This window comes from Saccostrea echinata, unplaced genomic scaffold (assembly GCF_033153115.1).
Source record: "Saccostrea echinata isolate AGI-Se365-2 ecotype Australia unplaced genomic scaffold, CSIRO_AGI_Sech_v1 ptg000057l, whole genome shotgun sequence".
In the NCBI taxonomy this organism is placed as follows: domain Eukaryota; kingdom Metazoa; phylum Mollusca; class Bivalvia; order Ostreida; family Ostreidae; genus Saccostrea; species Saccostrea echinata.
In genome coordinates, this window is record NW_026889806.1 from 2,392,621 (window position 1) to 2,415,555 (window position 22,935).

Sequence of the window (22,935 nt, forward strand, 5' to 3'; positions counted from 1 at the left end):
TTATTTTTAATGCATATTCTACATCCAAGCTCCTGCATTATCAAAATACTCCTTCCTGGTTTGGTTGTGTAAGATTTATTATGGATAAGATTCCCAAGATAAAAAACCTATGTTTAAAAAAGACATCAGCTAAAACTTTCAAAAATGATATTCATACTCTTCTTAAGTCAGCTTTTTTAAAATCCTGGAGTGCAGAAAGAGAACAGCACACAGTTTTAAAACTCAGGACATATGTTAAATTTAAATACTCACTTCAAATGGAAGGTTATTTGTCTTTAATTAATAATGTTGATTATCGAAAAAGTTTTACTAGATTTAGAATCTCATGTCATCGACTAATCATTGAAATAGGCAGATATAAGAAAATTCCACCACATCTAAGAATTTGTCAACACTGTAATTCAAATGCTATTGGTGATGAAATGCACTTTTTATTATTTTGTGAGAAAAACAAGGTAGACAGACAAGAATTATTGAAAGTTGTAAATGAAGAATGTTACAATTTTTCTAACCTACAACCAATTGATAAATTTGTTTGGCTAATGAACAATGAAAGTAAAAATGTGTTACTACAATTGGCAAAATTTATTTACCTGAATTGTGATTAATGGAATCTTTCCAAATTATTAAACTGTACTGTATATATTCATAATTATAGATGCAAATTAATTTATATATTGTATACACTTCCTGGGACAACCACATTAGGTACGAGGTGGAACATATTTAAATACAATTTATACTATATAGTATTAAAAGGTAAAATTACTGAAATGTCCCAGCATGAGTCAAACATGTTTCTATGTGTGTGTGTATATATATTTTTATATACATGTATATGTATATATATATATATATATATATATAGGTTCACGTATGTTCCGGAAGCATCGTCCCTTGGTACCCTCTGTTGTTGTCTAGGCTGTATTCAAGGTATCACACCGGTAATTGTTTTCACTATGTAATTCTATATAGAATAAAAAATCATTAAAAATCAGGTATTCAAATTCATGAAAAAATATTTAGCAGGAAGTGTTGAACGTTACCAGTCACATCATCTGACACCAAAAAATAGGGTACCTACATGGCATTTTCTGATTTTTTCCATCCGCAAACAGGAATACCCTCAAAACCACGTGTATTCAATGTGTTTATAAACATCCTGTGTGCACCCCAGGAAGTGGCCTGGGAAAGTTGTCTTGAAGTGTTTGAGACAAAAATGCTTCAATGCTACTCTAGAAATCAAAGTAAACTAGTGCTAATTGTAACGGGAACCATTACAGATGTTCCCCAAACGGCTCCCCAATTCCTTATGATGCCCCATTCCCTACAAGCTTCAATAAATTAGACTATACTTTTGTAGTATAGATGGACACTTTATTTATAAGGGTATTTCATTGGAAAACTACTCCGATATAGCCATATGGGTATTAGCCAATCAAATTTCAGCGCATGTGCTTGCTTCTACATTGTTCACATTAATTTTCTTATAGTGTCTCACAATACATACATTTGTGTTAAATATTAAAGAATTTCATTGAAAAACAAGAGAGATATAACCCTTTAAGTATTAGCCAATCAGAATTCAGCATACGCGCATGCATGGCCTTGCATTCAATTTTGATAGTATCATAATGTAGGAGCCCTATGAGCATATCCATGTCGTAAATTCCATCATGTTTTGTTGAAAACCAAATGAGTTATAGACATTTAAAGTCTCAGCCAATCAGATTGCAGCACACCTGCCTGCGCGTGGTTTCAAGAGATTTCCTATGTAACATGTTGTAGCACCTTATAATATATACTTATATTTTAAATTTCAAAGTATTTCGTCAAAAAACAAGGAAATTATTGAGATTTTTGTATCAGCCAATCAGAGGAGAGCGCACGTGCATGCGCGTGAGTTCATGCTAATTTGACCATGTCAACTTGTCTAGACTACTAATATATCTTTATATTTTGAGTTTCAAAGCAATTCATCAAGAAATATAAAAGTTACGGCTTTATCAAGTATATCAGTCATTTCACTCAATGCACGCGCGTGCACGTGCATGCATGTGCGCGCAAAATGACCTTCGTTCCGCACACCTACACAACATGCCTATTAACCCTAAAAAGGTTTCATGTCAATCGGATGAGAGGTTCTATGAGAACACTCCCGGACAAAAAAGTACCGGAGAAGAAAGTAGAAAAAAAGAATAATAATAATAATAACTAGAAACTCATTGCGAGCAATGAGAGGTCTTCCGTCTGATTTTGAAAATAAAAACGTAAATCCAAGCTGAAAAGGTGATAAAAGAAATTCAGACACTCTGGAGATTTAACCCTGGTTGTCAGCGTGAAATCCAACGTGCTAACCATTAACCATTCACTTTTTTGCATAACTTCCTGTCACGACCGGAGTAACGACGATACAAGATTTCCTCGCAATTCAAATGAAATGATGACTGACTATCAGTTCTGAAAGTTTTAGACTTCAGTCGTTTACTGTTGCCGAGCAATATTGTGAGAACAAATTCTAATTCTGAGGACAGGTAAACACGCGACCGGAAGTGAATTTTATAAAAAAAAAAATCTCTGACGTTTCTCTATACATTTGCAGTATCTACAAAATGCATAAAAACATTTCAAGTACTTTATCGTTAAGCAATATTTATGAGAAAGTTAAATATCGAAATAACGTAGTTTATCATCTAAAACCGGAAGTTGACGTTTTTGTTTCCGGTGGAAACTAACATATTTCAATACAGCGAAAGAGATGCAATAAAGTGATGCTAACTTCAATTTTAAAAAAAAAAAAGTTAAAATTTTTGATTTCTTTGATCACTTCCTTTGACGACCGGAAGTTACGACTGACGCGTTTAACCAAAATGGTTTTGCCTACTCCTCAAAGTCTGCTGCTCATATAAGTCTGGTGTTTTAATCTTTTACCTGTTTTTGAGATCTCGCTCAGACAATATTCTCATTTTGAGGACAAAAAAACACGCGACCGGAAGTGAATGTTTGAAAGATATTTGAGGTTATTCTAGACCTTTGCATTCTGAAAAACATATTTAAAATTCATAACAAATACATTATGTATAAAGAATATTTATAGGAAAGTAAAATACGCAAATTTTGTAGTTTTTCTCCTATAACCGGAAGTTGTCGTTTTTGTTTCCAGTGGGACCAATATCTTTCGAATCTGCGAAAAAGATGCAATAAAGTGATGCAATTCTTAAATAAAAAAGAAAAGTTGAAATTTTTGATTTCTTTGATCACCTCCCGTGACGACCGGAAGTGACGGCTGACGCTCTGAACCCAAGTGGTTTTGGCTACATCTTAAGATCTGTTGCTCATATAAGTCTGGTGTCTTAATCTCTCACCGTTTCCGAGATCTTGCACACACAACTTCTCATTTTGAGGACGGAAAAACACGCGACCGGAAGTGAATTTTTGAAAGATATTTGAGGTTACTCTAGATATTTGCTGTCTGAATAACATATTAAAAATTCATTTCAAATACTTTATCTACAAAAGATATTAATGGGAAAGAAAAATACTTAAATTATGTAGTTTTTCTCTTATAGCCGGAAGTTGACGTTTTTGTTTCTGGTGGGACCAACATATTTCGAAACTACACAAAAGATGCAATAATGTGATATAGGATTTAATTCAAAAAAGGAAAGTTGAAATTTTACGATTTCTTTGATCACTTCCGTACACGACCGGAAGTGCCGACGACGAACGAAAAGGCGATTCCACAAATTAAAATGTCACGTTCTATGCTCTCCAATAAGTCTCCAGTTCATATCTTTAACCGTTCTTGAGAACATTCGCGGACAACATTCCATTTAAAAATCAGGAAATTGCCCGTAACTTTGAACCAGAATGGAATTTTCCAAATTTTCCTTGTGATGAACAAACTTCATACAATGACTAATTTTTCCTGAAAGTTTCACGTAAAACCACTGAATAGTTTTCGAGAAAACGCCTGCACCAAATTTGGTCAAAAAAATAATAATAATAATAATAATAACTAGAAACTCATTGCGAGCAATGAGAGGTCTTCCGTTAGATTCTGAAAATAAAAACGAAAATTCAAGCTGAAAAAGTGATAAAAGAAATTCAGACACTCTAGAGAATTAACCCTGGTCGTCAGCGTGAAAATCCAACATGCTAACCATTCACCAGTCACTTTTTTGCACCACTTCCCGTCACAACCGGAAGAAACAGCGATACAAGATTTTCTCACGATTCAAATAAACTGATGACTGACTATCAGTCCTGAAAGTTTTAGACTTCAGTTGTTTACTGTTGCCGAGCAATATTGTGAGAACAAATTCTAATTTTGAGGACAGCAAAACACGCGACCGGAAGTGAATTTAAAAAAGTCTCTGACTTTTCTCTGGATATCTGCAGTATTTACAATGTATATCAAATCATTTCAAGTACTTTATCGATAATCAATATTTATGAGAAAGTTAAATATAAAAATAACGTAGTTTATCTCATAAAACCGGAAGTTGACGTTTTTGTTTCCGGTGGAATCTAACATATTTCAAAACAGCGAAAGAGATGAAATAATGTGATGCAAGTTTTGATTTAAAAAAGAAAAGATAAAATTTTGATTTCTTTGAACACTTCCCGTGACAAGCGGAAGTGACGACTGACGCGTTTAACCCAAATGGTTTCGCTTACTCCTCAAGGTCTATCACTCATAAAAGTTTGGTGTTTTAATCTTTCACCTGTTTTTGAGATCTCGCTCAGACAACTCATTTTGAGGACAGGAAAACACGCGAGCGGAAGTGAATTTTTGAAAGATATTTGAGGTTACTCTAGACATTTGCAGTCTGAATGACATATTTAAAATTCATTTCAAATACTTTATCTAGAAAAAAAAATATTGATGGAAAAGTAAAATACTCAAATTATGTAGTTCTTCTCTTATAACCGGAAGTTGTCGTTTTTGTTTCCGGTGGGACCAACATCTTTCGAATCTGCGAAAAAGATGCAATAAAGTGATGCAATTTTTAATTAAAAAAAAAAAAGTTAAAATTTTCGATTTCTTTGATCACTTCCTGTGAGGGCCGGAAGTGACGGCTGATGCTTTGAACCCAAATGTTTTTGCCTATATCTTAAGCTCTGTTGCTCATATAAGTTTGGTGTCTTAATCTCTCACCGTTTCTGAGATCTTGCTCAGACAACTTTTCATTTTGAGGACAGGAAATCACGCGACCGGAAGTGAATTTTTCAAAGATATTTGACATTACTCTAGATATTTGCAGTCTAAATAACATATTTAAAATTCATTTCAAATACTTTATCTACAAAGGAAATTAATGGGAAAGAAAAATACTCAAATTATGTAGTTTTTCTCTTATAACCGGAAGTTGACGTTTTTGTTTCCGGTGGGACCAACATATTTCGAAACTACAGGAGAGGTGCAATAATGTGATGTAAGTATTGATTTAAAAAAAGAAAGTTGAAATTTTACGATATCTTTGATCACTTCCGTAAACGACCGGAAGTGCCGACGACGAACGAAAATACGATTCTGCAAATTTAGAAGTCACGTTCTATGCTCTCCAATAAGTCTCCAGTTCATATCTTTAGCCATTCTTGAAAAAAAGGGGCGACAAAATCTCATTTTAAAATCAGGAAATTGCCCGTAACTTGGAACCAAAATGGAATTTTCCAAATTTTTCTTGTGATGAAACAAGTTCATACAATGACCAATTTTTTCTGAAAGTTTCACGGAGAACCAATGAATAGTTTTCGAGAAAACGCCTGCACAAAATTTGGTCAAAAAAATAATAATAATAATAAGAATAATAATAATAACTAGAAACTCATTGCGAGCAATGAGAGGTCTTCCGTTAGATTCTGAAAATAAAAACGAAAATTCAAGCTGAAAAAGTGATAAAAGAAATTCAGACACTCTAGAGAATTAACCCTGGTCGTCAGCGTGAAAATCCAACGTGCTAACCATTCACCAGTCACTTTTTTGCACCACTTCCCGTCACAACCGGAAGAAACAGCGATACAAGATTTTCTCACGATTCAAATAAACTGATGACTGACTATCAGTCCTGAAAGTTTTAGACTTCAGTTGTTTACTGTTGCCGAGCAATATTGTGAGAACAAATTCTAATTTTGAGGACAGCAAAACACGCGACCGGAAGTGAATTTAAAAAAGTCTCTGACTTTTCTCTGGATATCTGCAGTATTTACAATGTATATCAAATCATTTCAAGTACTTTATCGATAATCAATATTTATGAGAAAGTTAAATATAAAAATAACGTAGTTTATCTCATAAAACCGGAAGTTGACGTTTTTGTTTCCGGTGGAATCTAACATATTTCAAAACAGCGAAAGAGATGAAATAATGTGATGCAAGTTTTGATTTAAAAAAGAAAAGATAAAATTTTGATTTCTTTGAACACTTCCCGTGACAAGCGGAAGTGACGACTGACGCGTTTAACCCAAATGGTTTCGCTTACTCCTCAAGGTCTATCACTCATAAAAGTTTGGTGTTTTAATCTTTCACCTGTTTTTGAGATCTCGCTCAGACAACTCATTTTGAGGACAGGAAAACACGCGAGCGGAAGTGAATTTTTGAAAGATATTTGAGGTTACTCTAGACATTTGCAGTCTGAATGACATATTTAAAATTCATTTCAAATACTTTATCTAGAAAAAAAAATATTGATGGAAAAGTAAAATACTCAAATTATGTAGTTCTTCTCTTATAACCGGAAGTTGTCGTTTTTGTTTCCGGTGGGACCAACATCTTTCGAATCTGCGAAAAAGATGCAATAAAGTGATGCAATTTTTAATTAAAAAAAAAAAAGTTAAAATTTTCGATTTCTTTGATCACTTCCTGTGAGGGCCGGAAGTGACGGCTGATGCTTTGAACCCAAATGTTTTTGCCTATATCTTAAGCTCTGTTGCTCATATAAGTTTGGTGTCTTAATCTCTCACCGTTTCTGAGATCTTGCTCAGACAACTTTTCATTTTGAGGACAGGAAATCACGCGACCGGAAGTGAATTTTTCAAAGATATTTGACATTACTCTAGATATTTGCAGTCTAAATAACATATTTAAAATTCATTTCAAATACTTTATCTACAAAGGAAATTAATGGGAAAGAAAAATACTCAAATTATGTAGTTTTTCTCTTATAACCGGAAGTTGACGTTTTTGTTTCCGGTGGGACCAACATATTTCGAAACTACAGGAGAGGTGCAATAATGTGATGTAAGTATTGATTTAAAAAAAGAAAGTTGAAATTTTACGATATCTTTGATCACTTCCGTAAACGACCGGAAGTGCCGACGACGAACGAAAATACGATTCTGCAAATTTAGAAGTCACGTTCTATGCTCTCCAATAAGTCTCCAGTTCATATCTTTAGCCATTCTTGAAAAAAAGGGGCGACAAAATCTCATTTTAAAATCAGGAAATTGCCCGTAACTTGGAACCAAAATGGAATTTTCCAAATTTTTCTTGTGATGAAACAAGTTCATACAATGACCAATTTTTTCTGAAAGTTTCACGGAGAACCAATGAATAGTTTTCGAGAAAACGCCTGCACAAAATTTGGTCAAAAAAATAATAATAATAATAAGAATAATAATAATAATAAGAAACAGTAGAATCACTATAAGGTCTTCCGTGAAAACGGAAGACCTTAACTAGATACTTATTGCCTAGGCAATAACAGGTCTTCCGTTTTCTTGACTTCTTTGAAAAAAAAACTCACAATCATCTCAATAAGATTACTCTAAATAATAACAAAAGTTATCTCAAGGCTTCCAAAGATATGTAGATACAGATAAAAACAAACGGAATTACTTTTCTGTTTTCTTTATGTACTTCGTCATGAAAGAAAGTGCTCCAAACATATAAATGTATAAAATTATTTGCATGGTCATGGTCTATCTAACATCTGCATTAGTCAAACATTTCTGCAAAAAGAAAAAAACTTTAAAAATTCACTTTTTTGCATCGCTTCCTGTCACGACCGGAAGTGACGACAACGTACGATTTTTACATGATGTAGATAAACTGGTAACTATAAGTTCTGAAAATTTTTGACTTCAGTCATGTAGTGTTTTTGAGCATTTAGGTGAACAAAATCTCAACTTGAGGACAGAAAAACACGCGACCGGAAGTGCATTTTCCTAAGATGGTTGACTTCACACTAGACAATTGCAGTCTCAATAACATATGTAAAAATCATTTCAAAAACTTTATCAATAAGTGATATTTTTGGGAATGTTAAAAATCCCAATAACATAGTTTCTCTCTTATAACCGGAAAGTGTCATTTTTTGTTTCCAGTGAGACCAACACATATAGAAACTGTGAAAGAGATTCAATTATATGATGCAAGTTTTATTTCAAAATTGAAAAGTTTAAATTTTCGATTTCTTTGATCACTTCCTGTAACGACCGGAAGTGACGACTGACGCTATTAACCCAAAGAGTTTTGCCTACTCATTAAGTTCTATTACTCATATAAGTTTGGTGTCTTAATCTTTTACCGTTTCTGAGATCTCACTTTGACAAGTTCTTATATTGCTGACAGTAAAACATGCGACCGGAAGTGAATTTTACCAAGATATTCAATGTTACTCTAGACATTTGCAGTCTGAATAACTTATCTAAAAATCATTTCAAATACTTCATCTATAAGCGATATTTATTGGAAAGTAAAATACTCAAATTATGTAGTTTTTCTCTTATAACCGGAAGTTGACGTTTCTGTTTCCGGTGGGACTAACATATTTCAAAACTGTAAAACAGATGCAATAATGCGATGCAAGATTTAATTAAAATAAGAAAAGTTGAAATTTTCGATTTCTTTGATCTCCTCCTATGACGACCGGAAGTGACGGCTGACGGATTTAAACATATTCTGCAAACGTACTTGTCATGATCTATAATCCCTGAAAGTTTGAGGTCTTAATCTTTTACCGTTTCTGAGATATCATCCGGACATGATCTCTTTTGAAAAAACGGAAATTGGACATATCTGACGACAGGAAGTGAATTTTGCAAAATCATTAAAAATGTTTTTAGTTTATTTTATTTGTCATAATCCCTGAAAGTTTCAAGAAAATCCATCGAGCCATCTCTGAGAAATCGCTTGGACAAAAAACGGGAAAAAAATAATAATAATAATAAACAGTAGAATCACTATAAGGTCTTCCATCTGAAACGGAAGACCTTAATAAGAAACAGTAGAATCACTATAAGGTCTTCCGTGAAAACGGAAGACCTTAATAATAATAATAATAAGAAACAGAGTAAAAACAATATGTTCCCAAACTTCGTTTGGGGAACATAATAACCTGTACACTTTATAGCTAGCGCAAAACAAGATACTAATAACACCCCCCCCCCTCCCCCCCCCCCCCCCCCGTACAAAACTCACGCGATGATGGTCTTACTATATACATGTATAATAAATGAGCTTAAAATACATCTTTATATACAGTTTTGAAATTGTTAGTTTTTCTTTTCAATCGATTTCAGGACCTTTCTCATAATTAAAATAATGTGCTTTTTTATGAAATGAAAACCAGTACAGATCTTGATGTCTTCTTTATTTTGCCGATTCTTTACTTAGAACCTTACGGGAGTGAAGCCCATTCCGCTACGGGTGCTAACCTACACTCTTGTTGTCACTGTATTAAAACGAAACCCTTGTTCCTCACAAAGCATGAAATAATAATTATGCTACTCGCTGACTTTCTAAGCTTTTTTAAAAAACCCTTACTTTGTAACGTACATTATTAATAAATGTAATGTTGAAAGAAAGGCTAGGTGGAAAACAGAATCAAGAAAGGATGTCCCATTTACTGGGTGGAGGGAGTTTGTTTATGATTAGACTAGTCCACTTATGGAATAAATAGTAAGAATTCAGCAAATTCATTGCTTTAGTGTTGCTTGTCCATATACAATGTGTTCTCTTAAAAAAATGAGATAAAATTTACTGTTAATAAAAAATCTGGAGCTTAAGAATCATGTTAAAAGAATAAACTTTATTTCCATAGAAGTTATCACACCCATTCAATAGAACAACCCAAGAAAAAGGCGCGAACATAATTTACATGTGACACTTGGCGCGAAATGATTGTGTCACCCCTTTTGTAGAAGGCAAATGGACTGATCCAGTAGTTTAGAAACGCAGAAAAAGTGTTACACGGACATGTTCGTACAAAGAATCGCAAAGAATAAATATGTGCATGCAAAAAAATTGAAGGAATTAAACACATCATTATTTTGCATCAGTTATATGATTCTCTCTTCTGCAAACTGTATTTGTTTAAATGCAGGTAACAAATTCCGAAGTAAATCAGCTTGCAGAAAATCTAGTTCATTAAGAATGATCGCTTAGTTTCGGATCCCTGAAATATTAATCCTTATAATGCCTGACGCACGTGGCGTCAGGCAACAAAGTACATAAAATATCCTAAGCACAGATACCAAAAATGTAAAAATAGAATAAGGGAAATTAAAAAAATTCTCACAATAAAAAAAATATTTCTTTATTATGTATGGAACTACAATTGACTAAGTTCATTTTGATTGTTCAATTACCAGTGTGATACCTTTATACGAATCTGTTTACTACCATGGTTAATTTAACATGTCTCATTGTTTTATGCCTCTCGGGGCCCCTTGAATGGCAATAAATCATCTGTATCCTTTGGGAATTAGAAGAACTGCTGGTCAGTTTATAGCATATGTCATTTGATGGCCAGTCTTTTATTTTAAAATTAATTTGGTATAGATTAAGTTAAGACTAAATTGATATTGTTTAATTGATATTTTTATTTTATTTTTTGAAAATATTGACGAACAAATTTCAGAGCATCATGTCTCACAAATATGAAAGATTGTGTATGTGTCACTGTCACTGTGTGTGTGTGTGTGTGGGGGGGGGGGGGGGGGGGGCTGCAGATGGGTATTTGTCAAGCTCTAACACAACCAGTTGAGGATCGATAATGTTATATTTGTTATAATTCATGCCTACACCATAGGAAATGTAATAACAAATATTATAAGGAATGGAAAAATCTTGGAAATCCTTGTATCAAGGTTGACTTGATTTTCTTGCACTCTGAACTGTTTGTGATAATTGAACAATATTTGACGGGCGTATCATGCTGTGGCGGGGCACTTTATTCACTGATGTTTTCAAATTGATGCAGAGCATTCATTTACTAAAATGTGCTTTCTTTTATCCCTTTCAGGACACATACTATATGTACAAACACAAAATTGGATGCATGGATTGTTATATATTTTTTGGCTTATTTTGGTCTCAAAATGTTGCATATATATTATATATCAAATCTCTAAAATATTAATAAATTGTAAACTTTCTATGATAATCATTTTCATTTTTTTTCCCTTTTTTCCACCCCTTATTATGAATTAAACAATTTATGCTTAATACATTAATAACATAATTTTTCAGGTCATGTAGTTCTTCATCCTCCTAGCAATTTAAGCACTTTTTACATTGGAGATGGGGATGTGTATTTCTATTGGAACCCTCCACAGAATTACCACACTCACCAGCCCGGAAACCTTACAAAGGCCCAGGTGTACAAGATCCGCAACAAAGACCACATTCACTTCTCCGATTCAGGTTCATGGATTGAAAAAGGAAGTGAAACAGAAAGGGATCAAGACTGGATTTTTAGATTATTTTCTATTTCTGGCATTTCTGCTAAAAGCCATCAAAGAGAATTAAAAAACTCACAGAAAATACAGAAGACCAATCAGTCAATAGAGGACCATATTGATCAAGCAAACTTAACAAGTGAACAGGTGGAAAAATACAAGCAATATCTGAAGAGCAAAAATATCTCAAATATTCCAGACTGGTTTCAGAAAACTACTGTACCAAAGGAGCATGCAGGAATATTATGGTATACCATTTTCTGGCAAGAAATGGATAATGGAACAGAAATTGGTGAGGAAATGTGTATCTATTGTAACCATATTTGATATTTTTTCATTCTTGGTATACATTTATATAAGCTTCACATTGTTATTGATATATATGTAAAATATACATGTATGTAGTGTTAAGTGTTTACAAGTAAGTGCTCAGTTTAATACAATATTGATGTGTAACCTGTGTTTAATTTTTAGTATTCTTTTTTAAATACTGATTTGTGTTTATAACAAGGTGAGGCACAGAATTACAGCGTGAAGCCAGATAAACTAGCATACCACATCAAAGGCCTGAAAGCTGAGACAGACTACAGAATCAATGTCCAGGTCATGTATTACTCCTTCACTTCCCTCAAAAGTGAGGATCTCTTCATAAAAACAAACAGAAACTATTCCCTGATACATGAGGAGGATTACAGGAATATATATGGTATGTTGTCAGCACACATAACAACCTTAATAGAAAAAATAATGTAAGAAAAATTCTTCACATTCATAAAAATTAAGGAATTCTTTTCCCTTTTTTTTTCTTTTTTAAAAGAAATCCTTTGAGATAGTGTTCAATTCTATTCCATCTTTCAAACTCCATAGTTATTGGTAAAGCTAAAAGACTAAGACCATAATTCTCCACAAATAATTATACCAGAAAAAGTGTAATGGCTACACATTATTTTTACCAAAATTTTGATTTGAAAAACAAAAGGCCTAGGGGCCTCAATGCTCACTTGAGTCAATGTGGCTCTGCCTTTCTTCATGAGATATTTTGCCTTATATCTATTCCTATGTAAAACTTTGATCCCCTGTTGTAGTCCCACCCTACCAGGCACATAGTATCATTTTTGAGAGTGGGGAGGCTGGCCAGAAAAAAAAATTGACACCCTATCGATGAGAAATCTTTGACAAGCAAAAAATAAAAAATTAACAGAAAAAAGGTAAACATTTTCCAAACTCCAAAATTCTATTTCATGGGAGGGGAGGGGGTGGGAGCACAACCCTCCCCCCCCCAAATACTGCAAACTTCAAGTGTCATTGATTTGAATAAACTTAAATCTAAATTATCTTTGGATGCTTCTATATTCATATTTCTAATCATGGCTTTGCTGTCCTTGAGAAGATTTTTAGCTCACCTTGACTAAGTCGGGATGAGCTTGTGCTATACCGTCGGCGTTAGCATCGGCATCACGGGTAAAGTTTTAGGAGCAAGTCCATTCCCAAGTAACTATAAGCTCTACCTGATCCAAACTTGCATGGATGATGCATCAAGGGATGGACACTACCACACTTGCTTCGGATGCTGGATATGACCTAGATTTTCCAGTTGAGTGACCAGGTTAAAGTTTTTGGAGCAGGTCCATTCCCAAGTAACTATAAAGCCTACTTTGACCAAACCTGCATGGATGATGCATCTAGGTATGGACACTACCACACTTGCTTCGGATGATGGATCTGACCTAGATTTTCCAGATGAGTGACCAGGTTAAAGTTTTTGGAGCAGGTCCATACCCAAGTAACTATTAGCCCTACCTGGACCAAACCTGCATGGATGATGCATCTAGGTATGGACACTACCACACTTGCTTCAGATGCTGGATCTGACCTAGATTTTCCAGTTGAGTGACCAGGTTAAAGTTTTTGGAGCAGGTCCATTCCCAAGTAACTATAAACCCTACCTTGACCAAACTTGCATGGATGATGCATCTAGGGATGGACACTACCACACTTGCTTCGGATGATGGATCTGACCTAGATTTTCCAGATGAGTGACCAGGTTAAAGTTTTTGGAGCAGGTCCATACCCAAGTAACTATTAGCCCTACCTGGACCAAACTTGCATGGATGATACATCTAGGGATGGACACTACCACACTTGCTTCAGATGCTGGATTTGACCAAGATTTTCCAGATGAGTGACCAGAGGTTAAAGTTTTTGGAGCAGATCCATTCCCAAGTTACTATAAGCCCTACCTGGACCAAACTTGCATGGATGATGGATCTAGGGATGGGCACTACAACACTTGCTTCAGATGCTGGATCTGACCTAGATTTTCCAGATGAGTGACCATGTTAAAGTTTTTGGAGCAGGTCCATTCCCAAGTAATTATAAGCTCTACCTTGAACAAACTTGACATGGATGATACATCTAGGGATGGACACTACCACACTTGCTTCGGATGCTGGATTCAACCTAGATTTTCCAGATGAGTGACTAGAGGTTAAAGTTTTTGGAGCAGGTCCATTCCCAAGTAACTATAAGCCCTACCTGGACCAAACTTGCATGGATGATGGATCTAGGGATGGGCACTACCACACTTGCTTCAGATGCTGGATCTGACCTAGATTTTCCAGATGAGTGACCAAGTTTTTGGAGCAGGTCCATTCCCAAGTAACTATAAGCTCTACCTTGTACAAACTTGCATGGATGATGCATCTAGGGATGGACACTACCACACTTGCTTCGGATGCTGTATTCAACCTAGATTTTCCACATGAGTGAATTTTAGCCATATTTGAACTAAATTAGCATGGATGATGTAGCTAGGGATGGTCACTTCCAGACTTGCTTTGGATTCTGAATCTGACCTACATTTTCCAGATGAGTGACCAGAATAATTTTTTTGGAGTAGCTATATAACATTATGGCCTGTTATGATTAAACTTGCATAGATGGTGCATCCAAGGATGAAAACTTCCAGACTTACATTGGATGTTGGAACTGACCAAAATTTTCTTGATTAGTAAACAGGATAAACGTTATTTGAACAGGTCTATTTCCAAGTAACTATAAGTCATACTTAAACCAAACTTGCATGGACATTGATCTTGGGATGTACACTAAATAAAAAAAAATATGTGAAATTTGCCTCACTTAAAGATAACATTCGTCGAGGTGAGCTTCGTAATCATTGATTACCCATGTTTAAGATCTGGCCCCATCCTATCCTTAGGGGTCATGGTTTGATTAAACTTGAATCTATACTACTTGACAATGCTTCCATATCAATATGACTAATTATGGCTTTGCTGTTCTTGACAAGATTGTTAAAGATTTTTTTTTCTACATATTTCTGTGTAAACTTTTGACCCCCCACTGTGGCCATACCGTCCCCTTAGGGTCATGATTTGAAAAACTTGAATTTACACTATTTCGTGAATGTTTTACATAAGTTTCAACTTTTCTTGCCCAGTGGTTCTTGAGAAGAAGATTTTTGAAAGATGCAACAAAATTTTCACTAATTTTTAGCTCACCTGAGCCGAAGGCTCAAGTGAGCTTTTCTGATCACTTTTTGTCCGTCGTCCGTCTGTCCGTCTGTAAACTTTTCACATTTTCGACTTCTTCTCAAGAACCACTGGGCCAAATTCAACCAAACTTGCCACAAAGTATCCTTGGGTGAAGGGGATTCAAGTTTGTTCAAATGAAGGGCCACGCCCTCTTTCAAGGGGAGATAATTAGGAATTAGTGAAAAAATAATGGCATCATTTAAAAATCTTCTTCTCAAGAACCACTGGGCCAGGAAAGATGAAACTTTTGTGGAAACATCCTCAGGTAGTGTAGATTCAAGTTTGTTCAAATCATGACCCCCGGGGGTAGGGAGGGGCCACAATGGGGGATCAAAGTTTTACATAGAAATATATAGGAAAATATCTTTAAAAATCTTCTTCTTAAGAACAGCAAAGCCATGATTGCTCATAATTATATGGAAGCATCCTCAGGTAGTGTAGATTCAAGTTTGTTCAAATCATGACCCCCGGGGGTAGGGTGGGGCCACAATGGGGGATCAAAGTTTTACATAGAAATATATAGGAAAATATCTTTAAAAATCTTCTTCTTAAGAACAGCAAAGCCATGATTGGTCATATTTATATGGAAGCATCCTCAGGTAGTGTAGATTCAAGTTTGTTCAAATCATGACCCCTGGGGATAGGGTGGGGCCACAATGGGGGATCAAACTTTTACATAGAAATATACAGGAAAAAATCTTTTTCTCAGGAACAGAAAAGCCTGCATTAGTAAATTTGATATGGAGGCATCCTTGGGTAGTGTAGAATGAAATTTGTTCAAATCATGACCCCCGAGGGTAGGGTGGGGCCACAATGGGGGATCAAAGTTTTACATAGAAATATATAGGAAAATATTTTAAAAAATCTTCTTCTTAAGAACAACAAAGCCGTGATCGGTCATATTTATGTGGAAGCATCCTCAGGTAGTGCAGATTCAAATTTGTTCGAATCATGACCCCCGGGGGTAGGGTGCGGCCACAATGGGGGATCAAAGTTTTAAATAGAAATATATAGGAAAATATTTTAAAAAATCTTCTTCTTAAGAACAGCAAAGCCATGATTGGTCATATTTATATGGAAGCATCCTCAGGTAGTGTAGATTCAAGTTTGTTCAAATCATGACCCCCGGGGATAGGGTGGGGCCACAATGGGGGATCAAATTTTTACATAGAAATATATAGAAAAATATCTTTAAAAATCTTCTTCTTAAGAACAGCAAAGCCATGATTGATCATATTTATATGGAAGCATCCTCTGGTAGTGTAGATTCAAATTTGTTCAAATCATGACCCCCGGGGGTAGGGTGGGGCCACAATAGGGGATGAAAGTTTTACATAGAAATATACAGGAAAAAATCTTTTCCTCAAGAACAGAAAAGCCATGATTAGTAAAATTGATATGGAGGCATCCTTGGGTACTGTGGAATGAAATTTGTTCAAATGAGGGACCCCGGGGGTAGGGTGGGGCCAATGGGGGATCAAATTTTTACAAATGAATATATGGGAAAAAATCTTCTGCTCAAGAACAGCAATGCCATTTGTTATATTGATATGAAAGCATCATCAGGTAGTTTAAAATTCAACCCCCCCCCCCACCCCCCCACCCCCCCCCCACCCCCCCCCCCCCCCCCCCCCCCCCCCGTTAACTTTTCAATACTTAACTGATTTTTGCTTTTTTTTTCCTAGCCAATGTGCTCAGGTGAGCGATGTGGCCCATGGGCCTCTTGTTAATCACTAGGGATGGCAATCGAATACAGAATTGCTAATCGGTTAACCACAAGAAGTTCCGACCGGTTAAGCATATCAAAATACAGATTTTCTTGACATTTTTTTTTAGGTCACCTGAGTCACTCAGGTGACCTATTGCTATCTGTTTTCGTCCGTCGTGCGTCGTGTGTTAACATTTGAACATTTTCAGCTTCTTCTCTGAAACCACTGAACCAATTTCAACCAATTTTAGCATATGGCATCTATGTGTGAAGGGGAACAAAATTTTTGAATATCATGGTCCCTGCCCCCCTGGGGCCTGAGGGGTGGGGCTAAAACCACCAAAATTAATGCAATCTTTAAAAATCTTCTTCTTTACTCCTGGACATCAAGCAGTCAAACTGTTGGCATGATTGTAATAAGCATTGAGCCCTCTACCAAAATTGTGAAATTCATAGCCCCAGGGTCAGGGGTTCTGGTGCTAGGGTGGGGCTATATAGATCATATAGTGAAAGTGCATTATTTCTTTGAAAATCTTCTTCTCTACTCCTGGGTATTATTGAAACAAATTAAATACATAGTTATGTTAAGCAAGAGTGACTCTACCAAAATTGTGAAATTCATAGCCCCAGGGTCAGGGGTTCTGGTGCTAGGGGGAGGGGGGGGGGGCACTATATAGATCATATAGTGAAAGTGCATTATTTCTTTGAAAATCTTCTTCTCTACTCTTGGGTATTATTGGAACAAATTGAATACATAGTTATGATAAGCAAGGGTGACTCTACCAAAATTGTGAAATTCATGGCCCCGGGGTCAGGGGTTCTGGTGCTAGGGTGGAGTTATATAGATCATATAGTGAATGTGCATTATTTCTTTGAAAATCTTCTTCTCTACTCTTGGGTATTACTGAAACAAATTAAATACATAGTTATGATAAGCAAGAGTGACTCTACCAAAATTGTGAAATTCATAGCCCCAGGGTCAGGGGTTCTGGTGCTAGGGGGAGGGGGGGTGCTATATACATGTAGATCATATAGTGAAAGTGCATTATTTCTTTGAAAATCTTCTTCTCTACTCCTGGGTATTATTGGAACAAATTGAATACATAGTTATGATAAGCAAGGGTGACTCTACCAAAATTGTGAAATTCATGGCCCCAGGGTCAGGTGTTCTGGTGCTAGGGTGGGGTTATATAGATCATATAGTGAAAGTGCATTATTTCTTTGAAATCTTCTTCTCTACTCTTGGGTATTACTGAAACAAATTAAATACATAGTTATGATAAGCAAGAGTGACTCTACCAAAATTGTGAAATTCATAGCCCCAGGGTCAGGGGTTCTGGTGCTAGGGGGAGGGGGGGGGGGGTGCTATATAGATCATATAGTGAAAGTGCATTATTTCTTTGAAAATCTTCTTCTCTACTCCTGGGTATTATTGAAACAAATTGAATACATAGTTATGATAAGCAAGAGTGACTCTACCAAAATTGTGAAATTCATGGCCCCAGGGTCAGGGGTTCTGGTGCTAGGGTGGGGCTATATAGATCATATAGTGAAAGTGCATTATTTCTTTGAAAATCTTCTTCTCTTCTCTTGGGTATAATTGAAACTAATTAAATACATAGTTATGATATAGGAAGGGTGACTCTTCCAAAATAGTGATTTTCATGACCCTTGGATCAGGGGTTCTGATGTTAGGGCCTGGCTCTATTTATTATATAGTGAAAATGCATTAATGCTTTAAAAATCTTCTTCTCTGCTCCTGGGTATTTTTGAAACAAACTATTAAGTACATTGTTATGATAAGCAATGATGCCTCTTCCAAAATTGTGAAATTCATGGCCCCAGGGACAGGGGTTCTGGTTCTAGGGTGGGGCTGTTATAGATCCTATAGTGAAGGTGAATTTTTTCTTTGAAAATCTTCTTCTCTGCCCCTGGGTACTATTTAAACAAACTAAATACATTGTTATGATACACAAGGATGCCTCTTCCAAAATTTTGAATTTCATGGCCCAAAGGGTCAAGGGTTCTAGTGAAAAGGTTGGGGGGGGGGGCTCTATTGATTATATAGTGAAAAAGCACAATTTCTTTGAAAATATTCTTTTCTGCTTCTGGTTAAAAAGCAAAGAAGCTAAGTATATAGTTATGATGAGCAAGAGTGCTTCTTCCAGAGTAGTGAATTGCATGACCCGGGTCAGATGTGCTGGTGCAAGGGTGGGGCTCTTGATAATATAGTGAAAATGCATTAATTCTATTAAATAATCCTGTCTGCTCCTTAGTGTTAAGCAGATAAACAAAGTGATTACTTATGATGAGCAAAACTTCTGGTCCCAGGGTGAGAGACTCTAGTGTTTCTTGGTGCAGAGGAGGGGGGGGGGGGGCTCTATTGATAATATAGTGAATCTGAAGTAAAAATGCATTATTTCTTTAAAAATTTTCTCTGCACTTGGGCATATCAGAGGCAGAAAGATTAAAAGTTTTAATAAGGAAGGGTATTTTTACCAGATTTTTGAACATCTGGACCATTTGTTCAAGTGTTCTGGTCCTGGCCAGGGCTCTATTAATTTGTATTCTACTGAGAGGAGTTATTCCCCTTTGCCATTTACTTTTGATAATTAATCACTGTAAACAATGTACTTGAAAGGTTAATAGAATAAGAGAATTAAGCAAGAATTTTTATTGTATAATACAAAAAGTATTTTCATAGTTTTAATGATCAGATAGACTTGTAAGTAATAGATAAATAAAAATGGAACAAAAATAACTTGTCTTATTAAATGTTCATCAAAGACCAAGAGAGACCAATGTAAGAGATTTCAACAAGAAATCAAAATAGTACAGAAGCACTGATAGGTTTTTAATACACTGTATAGTGATAGTGATAAATGGGGAACAGATTAAAACCTAATTCATAAACTATCAATGAATACTAGATTAATTATTTTGTTGATCCTGATCACCCTAGTATTTTTCTTGCTTTTGGGCAACAAAGCTTCACCTTTCAGTACATTTTATACTCAGAGCTATGGATCCTCTAAATTGTTGTATTATACTCAGGTGACCGTTAAGACCCTTGGGCCTCTTGTCTTTATTCACATACACAAGAAGACTTAAAAGGAAGTTAGACATTATAACATTCTAAACATTCTGTTTATCTTGATCAGGAAACCTTTTGTACATAATTATATTTTATTTCAATTTCAATAAACAAGAAAAAAATTAAGAAAATCATGAAACGTACCTGAGAAATTAGACATTTATAATTTTCCAGATGTCACACAAGTTCATTCTGTATTCTTCCTATCTATACTTTTTTTTTTACAGTTTCTGAGAATAAAGTGTTGTCTTGTCTTGCATAGGCGTTGGGGGGGGGGGGGGGGGGGCTATGTCTTGCATTGTCACCTGTCACCATAAGCAAGACTAAGTTTGAATTTTTACTCAATTAACAATGATGCTTGTCTAAAGCTATATATAGACATAAAATGTTGTTTATTTAGAACTGGGAATACAAAATTACCTAATGAGACTGGTAGATGGTTTAACATCCCTAGAGAAAATAGAATTTGTAAATTATGTAACTGCAATGAAATTGGGGATGAATTTCATTACTTATTTAAATGTACTGATGTATCTATTAAGAACTCAAGAGTTATGTATTTGTCAAAATATTTCTAATCAAATCCAAATGTTTTGAAATTTGAAATGCTTTTTAATGTAAAAAATATTAATCAACGTAGCAAAATTTGTAAATTGGTAGATATTATCATGATTATAATTGAGAGAGTTGGCTCTCTTGGTTGATATTACACTCTGTTATCCATTCTTCAGGTGTAATATTTTCTGTTCATTATATTGTACATATCTTCTCTTCACTGTTTTGTCAGTTATGAGAATAAAGTTCATGTTTATGTATGATTTAATAGAAAATAGGCAAAAGATAGATCACAGTGCTCAACTCTGATTTATTTAATTTCATTAAGGAATCGCAGGACAGTCAGGGTACCGACAGGTTGTTTAAACACTAATTTACACTTCCCAAACTGACCAATTACACATGCGATCTCAATCAAGAGAGCCATAATTACCTCCAAATACATGTGTGAAAACGCTAAATTATCACCGTTTGTGCAAAAATTTATTTTAAGAAATAAATTTTAAGAAAATTGCGTTCAAATTTACAAATGTTTTATTTTTTCCGACTAACAGATTACAGATTTTCTAACCGATTAACATTGTTGCGACCGAGTAATCGGTTAACCAGTTACAAATTGCCATCCTTATTAATTACAATGCATTTTCTCTTGAAAGAGGGTCCGGCCCTTCATTAAGTAAACTTGAATCCCCTTCACCCAAGGATGCTTTGTGGCAAGTCTGTTTGAAATTGTTCCAGTTTCTGGAGAAGAAGTCGAAAATATGAAAGGTTTACAGACAGAAGGATGGACAGACAGACAGACAGATGCAAGAGAAAATGTGATCAGAAAAGCTAACTTGAGCTTTCAACTCAGAGGAGCTAAAAATTGATTAATGTATAGATTTATTTTTTTTTCTCCATGTATAGACTATTGTCGCTGTGATACAATGGGAACTAAGAATGGCACATCCAAGTGTAAAATACATCAGTACGGACAGCTGACTCTGTCTCTCTGTGAATGCAGGGAGGGTTACTCTGGAATGTATTGTCACCTCTGTAGACCTGGCTATTACCGTCTGGGACCCAACATGCCATGTTTCAAGTGTCCCTGTGTCCCAGAAAAATCAGATGGCCATTGTCATTTTGGTAAGCCTAAGCAAAATCTTCACATTATGATTAAGATGTGATGTTCAAATATTAGTTATTAATTAATAAAATTAAATATTGATAAAGTTTTGTATAATTTTAATTTTCTCTTGCTCGCATAGATGTACTTTTAAGGTTATTTAAATGTTAATTTAAATTTATTTAAATGTTAGTTTAAATTTCTTATTCATGTGTCCCAAAGACAGTGTCTTAAATTATCCCACTGTTAAACTTGATTTTTGAATATGAATGTAAAAATAGTTGTTTTCATATAATTACAGTGTATTGAAGTTTTTATGGCAAGGCCGTAGATTTAAATCTAGAGAAAAAAATTAATAAATCAAAGTTCATGGAAAAAAATATTAAACAGAACACAGACAATTGAGCTCTTACTGATTTGGTATTGAATTGCTTGTGACAGGGATATATTTTTGTTTCAGAGGAGGGGTACCTGTTTTGTGACACCTGTAAGGAGGGTTATGGAGGAAATCTGTGCCAGGCATGTGCTGCAGGTTACTATAGGCCTCAGATGAGCACAAAGTGCACAAAATGCAACTGCCATGGAAATGCACTGTTCTGTCAAGATCTTACAGGTTTTTACTGACCAGACAGTTCAATGTCATCAATGAGATGTATTTGTAACTGTTTTTGTTATGTTTAACTCCAAGGCATATCTTTCTGTAATTTCTAAGTCTACTACCAGTTAAATCTTCTCTATGTCAGAACTGAATTACATTTATAATTATATAATAATAAAAAGTATTTAAAACTTTAGCGCAATATGGATGTGCAATGAGACCTTATATACCTTTATTGTAGTAACATTTATCAATTCAAAGCAGAACTGATTCTGTTGGTTAAGGTAATTGCACGCTACTCTGAGTTGAATTAATTAATATGTTTTTTAGGAGAATGCATTGCTTGTATGAACCACACAGCAGGGTTCAATTGTCACAGGTGTGAGCATGGATATGTTGGTAATGCACAGAGTTATAGACACCCAAAGTGTGTTAATCCAGCAGGTGAGAACATTTCAAATGATTTCTTAATTTTCTTTTTCTTAATTTAAATTTCTCAATGATTTCTCTCTATATGATGTTATTAAGTTTGAAAGTATCGTTTAACATTTGTAAGATACAGCTGTTAAAAGCAATATTTTATATGTCTGATTTTAACATGTAAGATTACGTCAAGCATTTTTTAAGAGTTTTTGT

General features: G+C 35.1%; 1 protein-coding gene across 1 annotated transcript in view; it reads left to right on the forward strand.

The window, feature by feature from the left end:
• The window catches only part of LOC133174128 (uncharacterized), a 33,521-nt gene that overhangs the window by 8,924 nt on the left and 1,662 nt on the right, over positions 1–22,935 (forward strand). Inside the window, exons 2-6 of the mRNA XM_061309174.1 lie at positions 11,477–11,977; positions 12,197–12,391; positions 21,503–21,721; positions 22,162–22,314; positions 22,630–22,743. Coding sequence (XP_061165158.1) covers positions 11,477–11,977; positions 12,197–12,391; positions 21,503–21,721; positions 22,162–22,314; positions 22,630–22,743 — 1,182 coding nt within the window. The remainder of the gene's footprint in view (positions 1–11,476; positions 11,978–12,196; positions 12,392–21,502; positions 21,722–22,161; positions 22,315–22,629; positions 22,744–22,935) is intronic.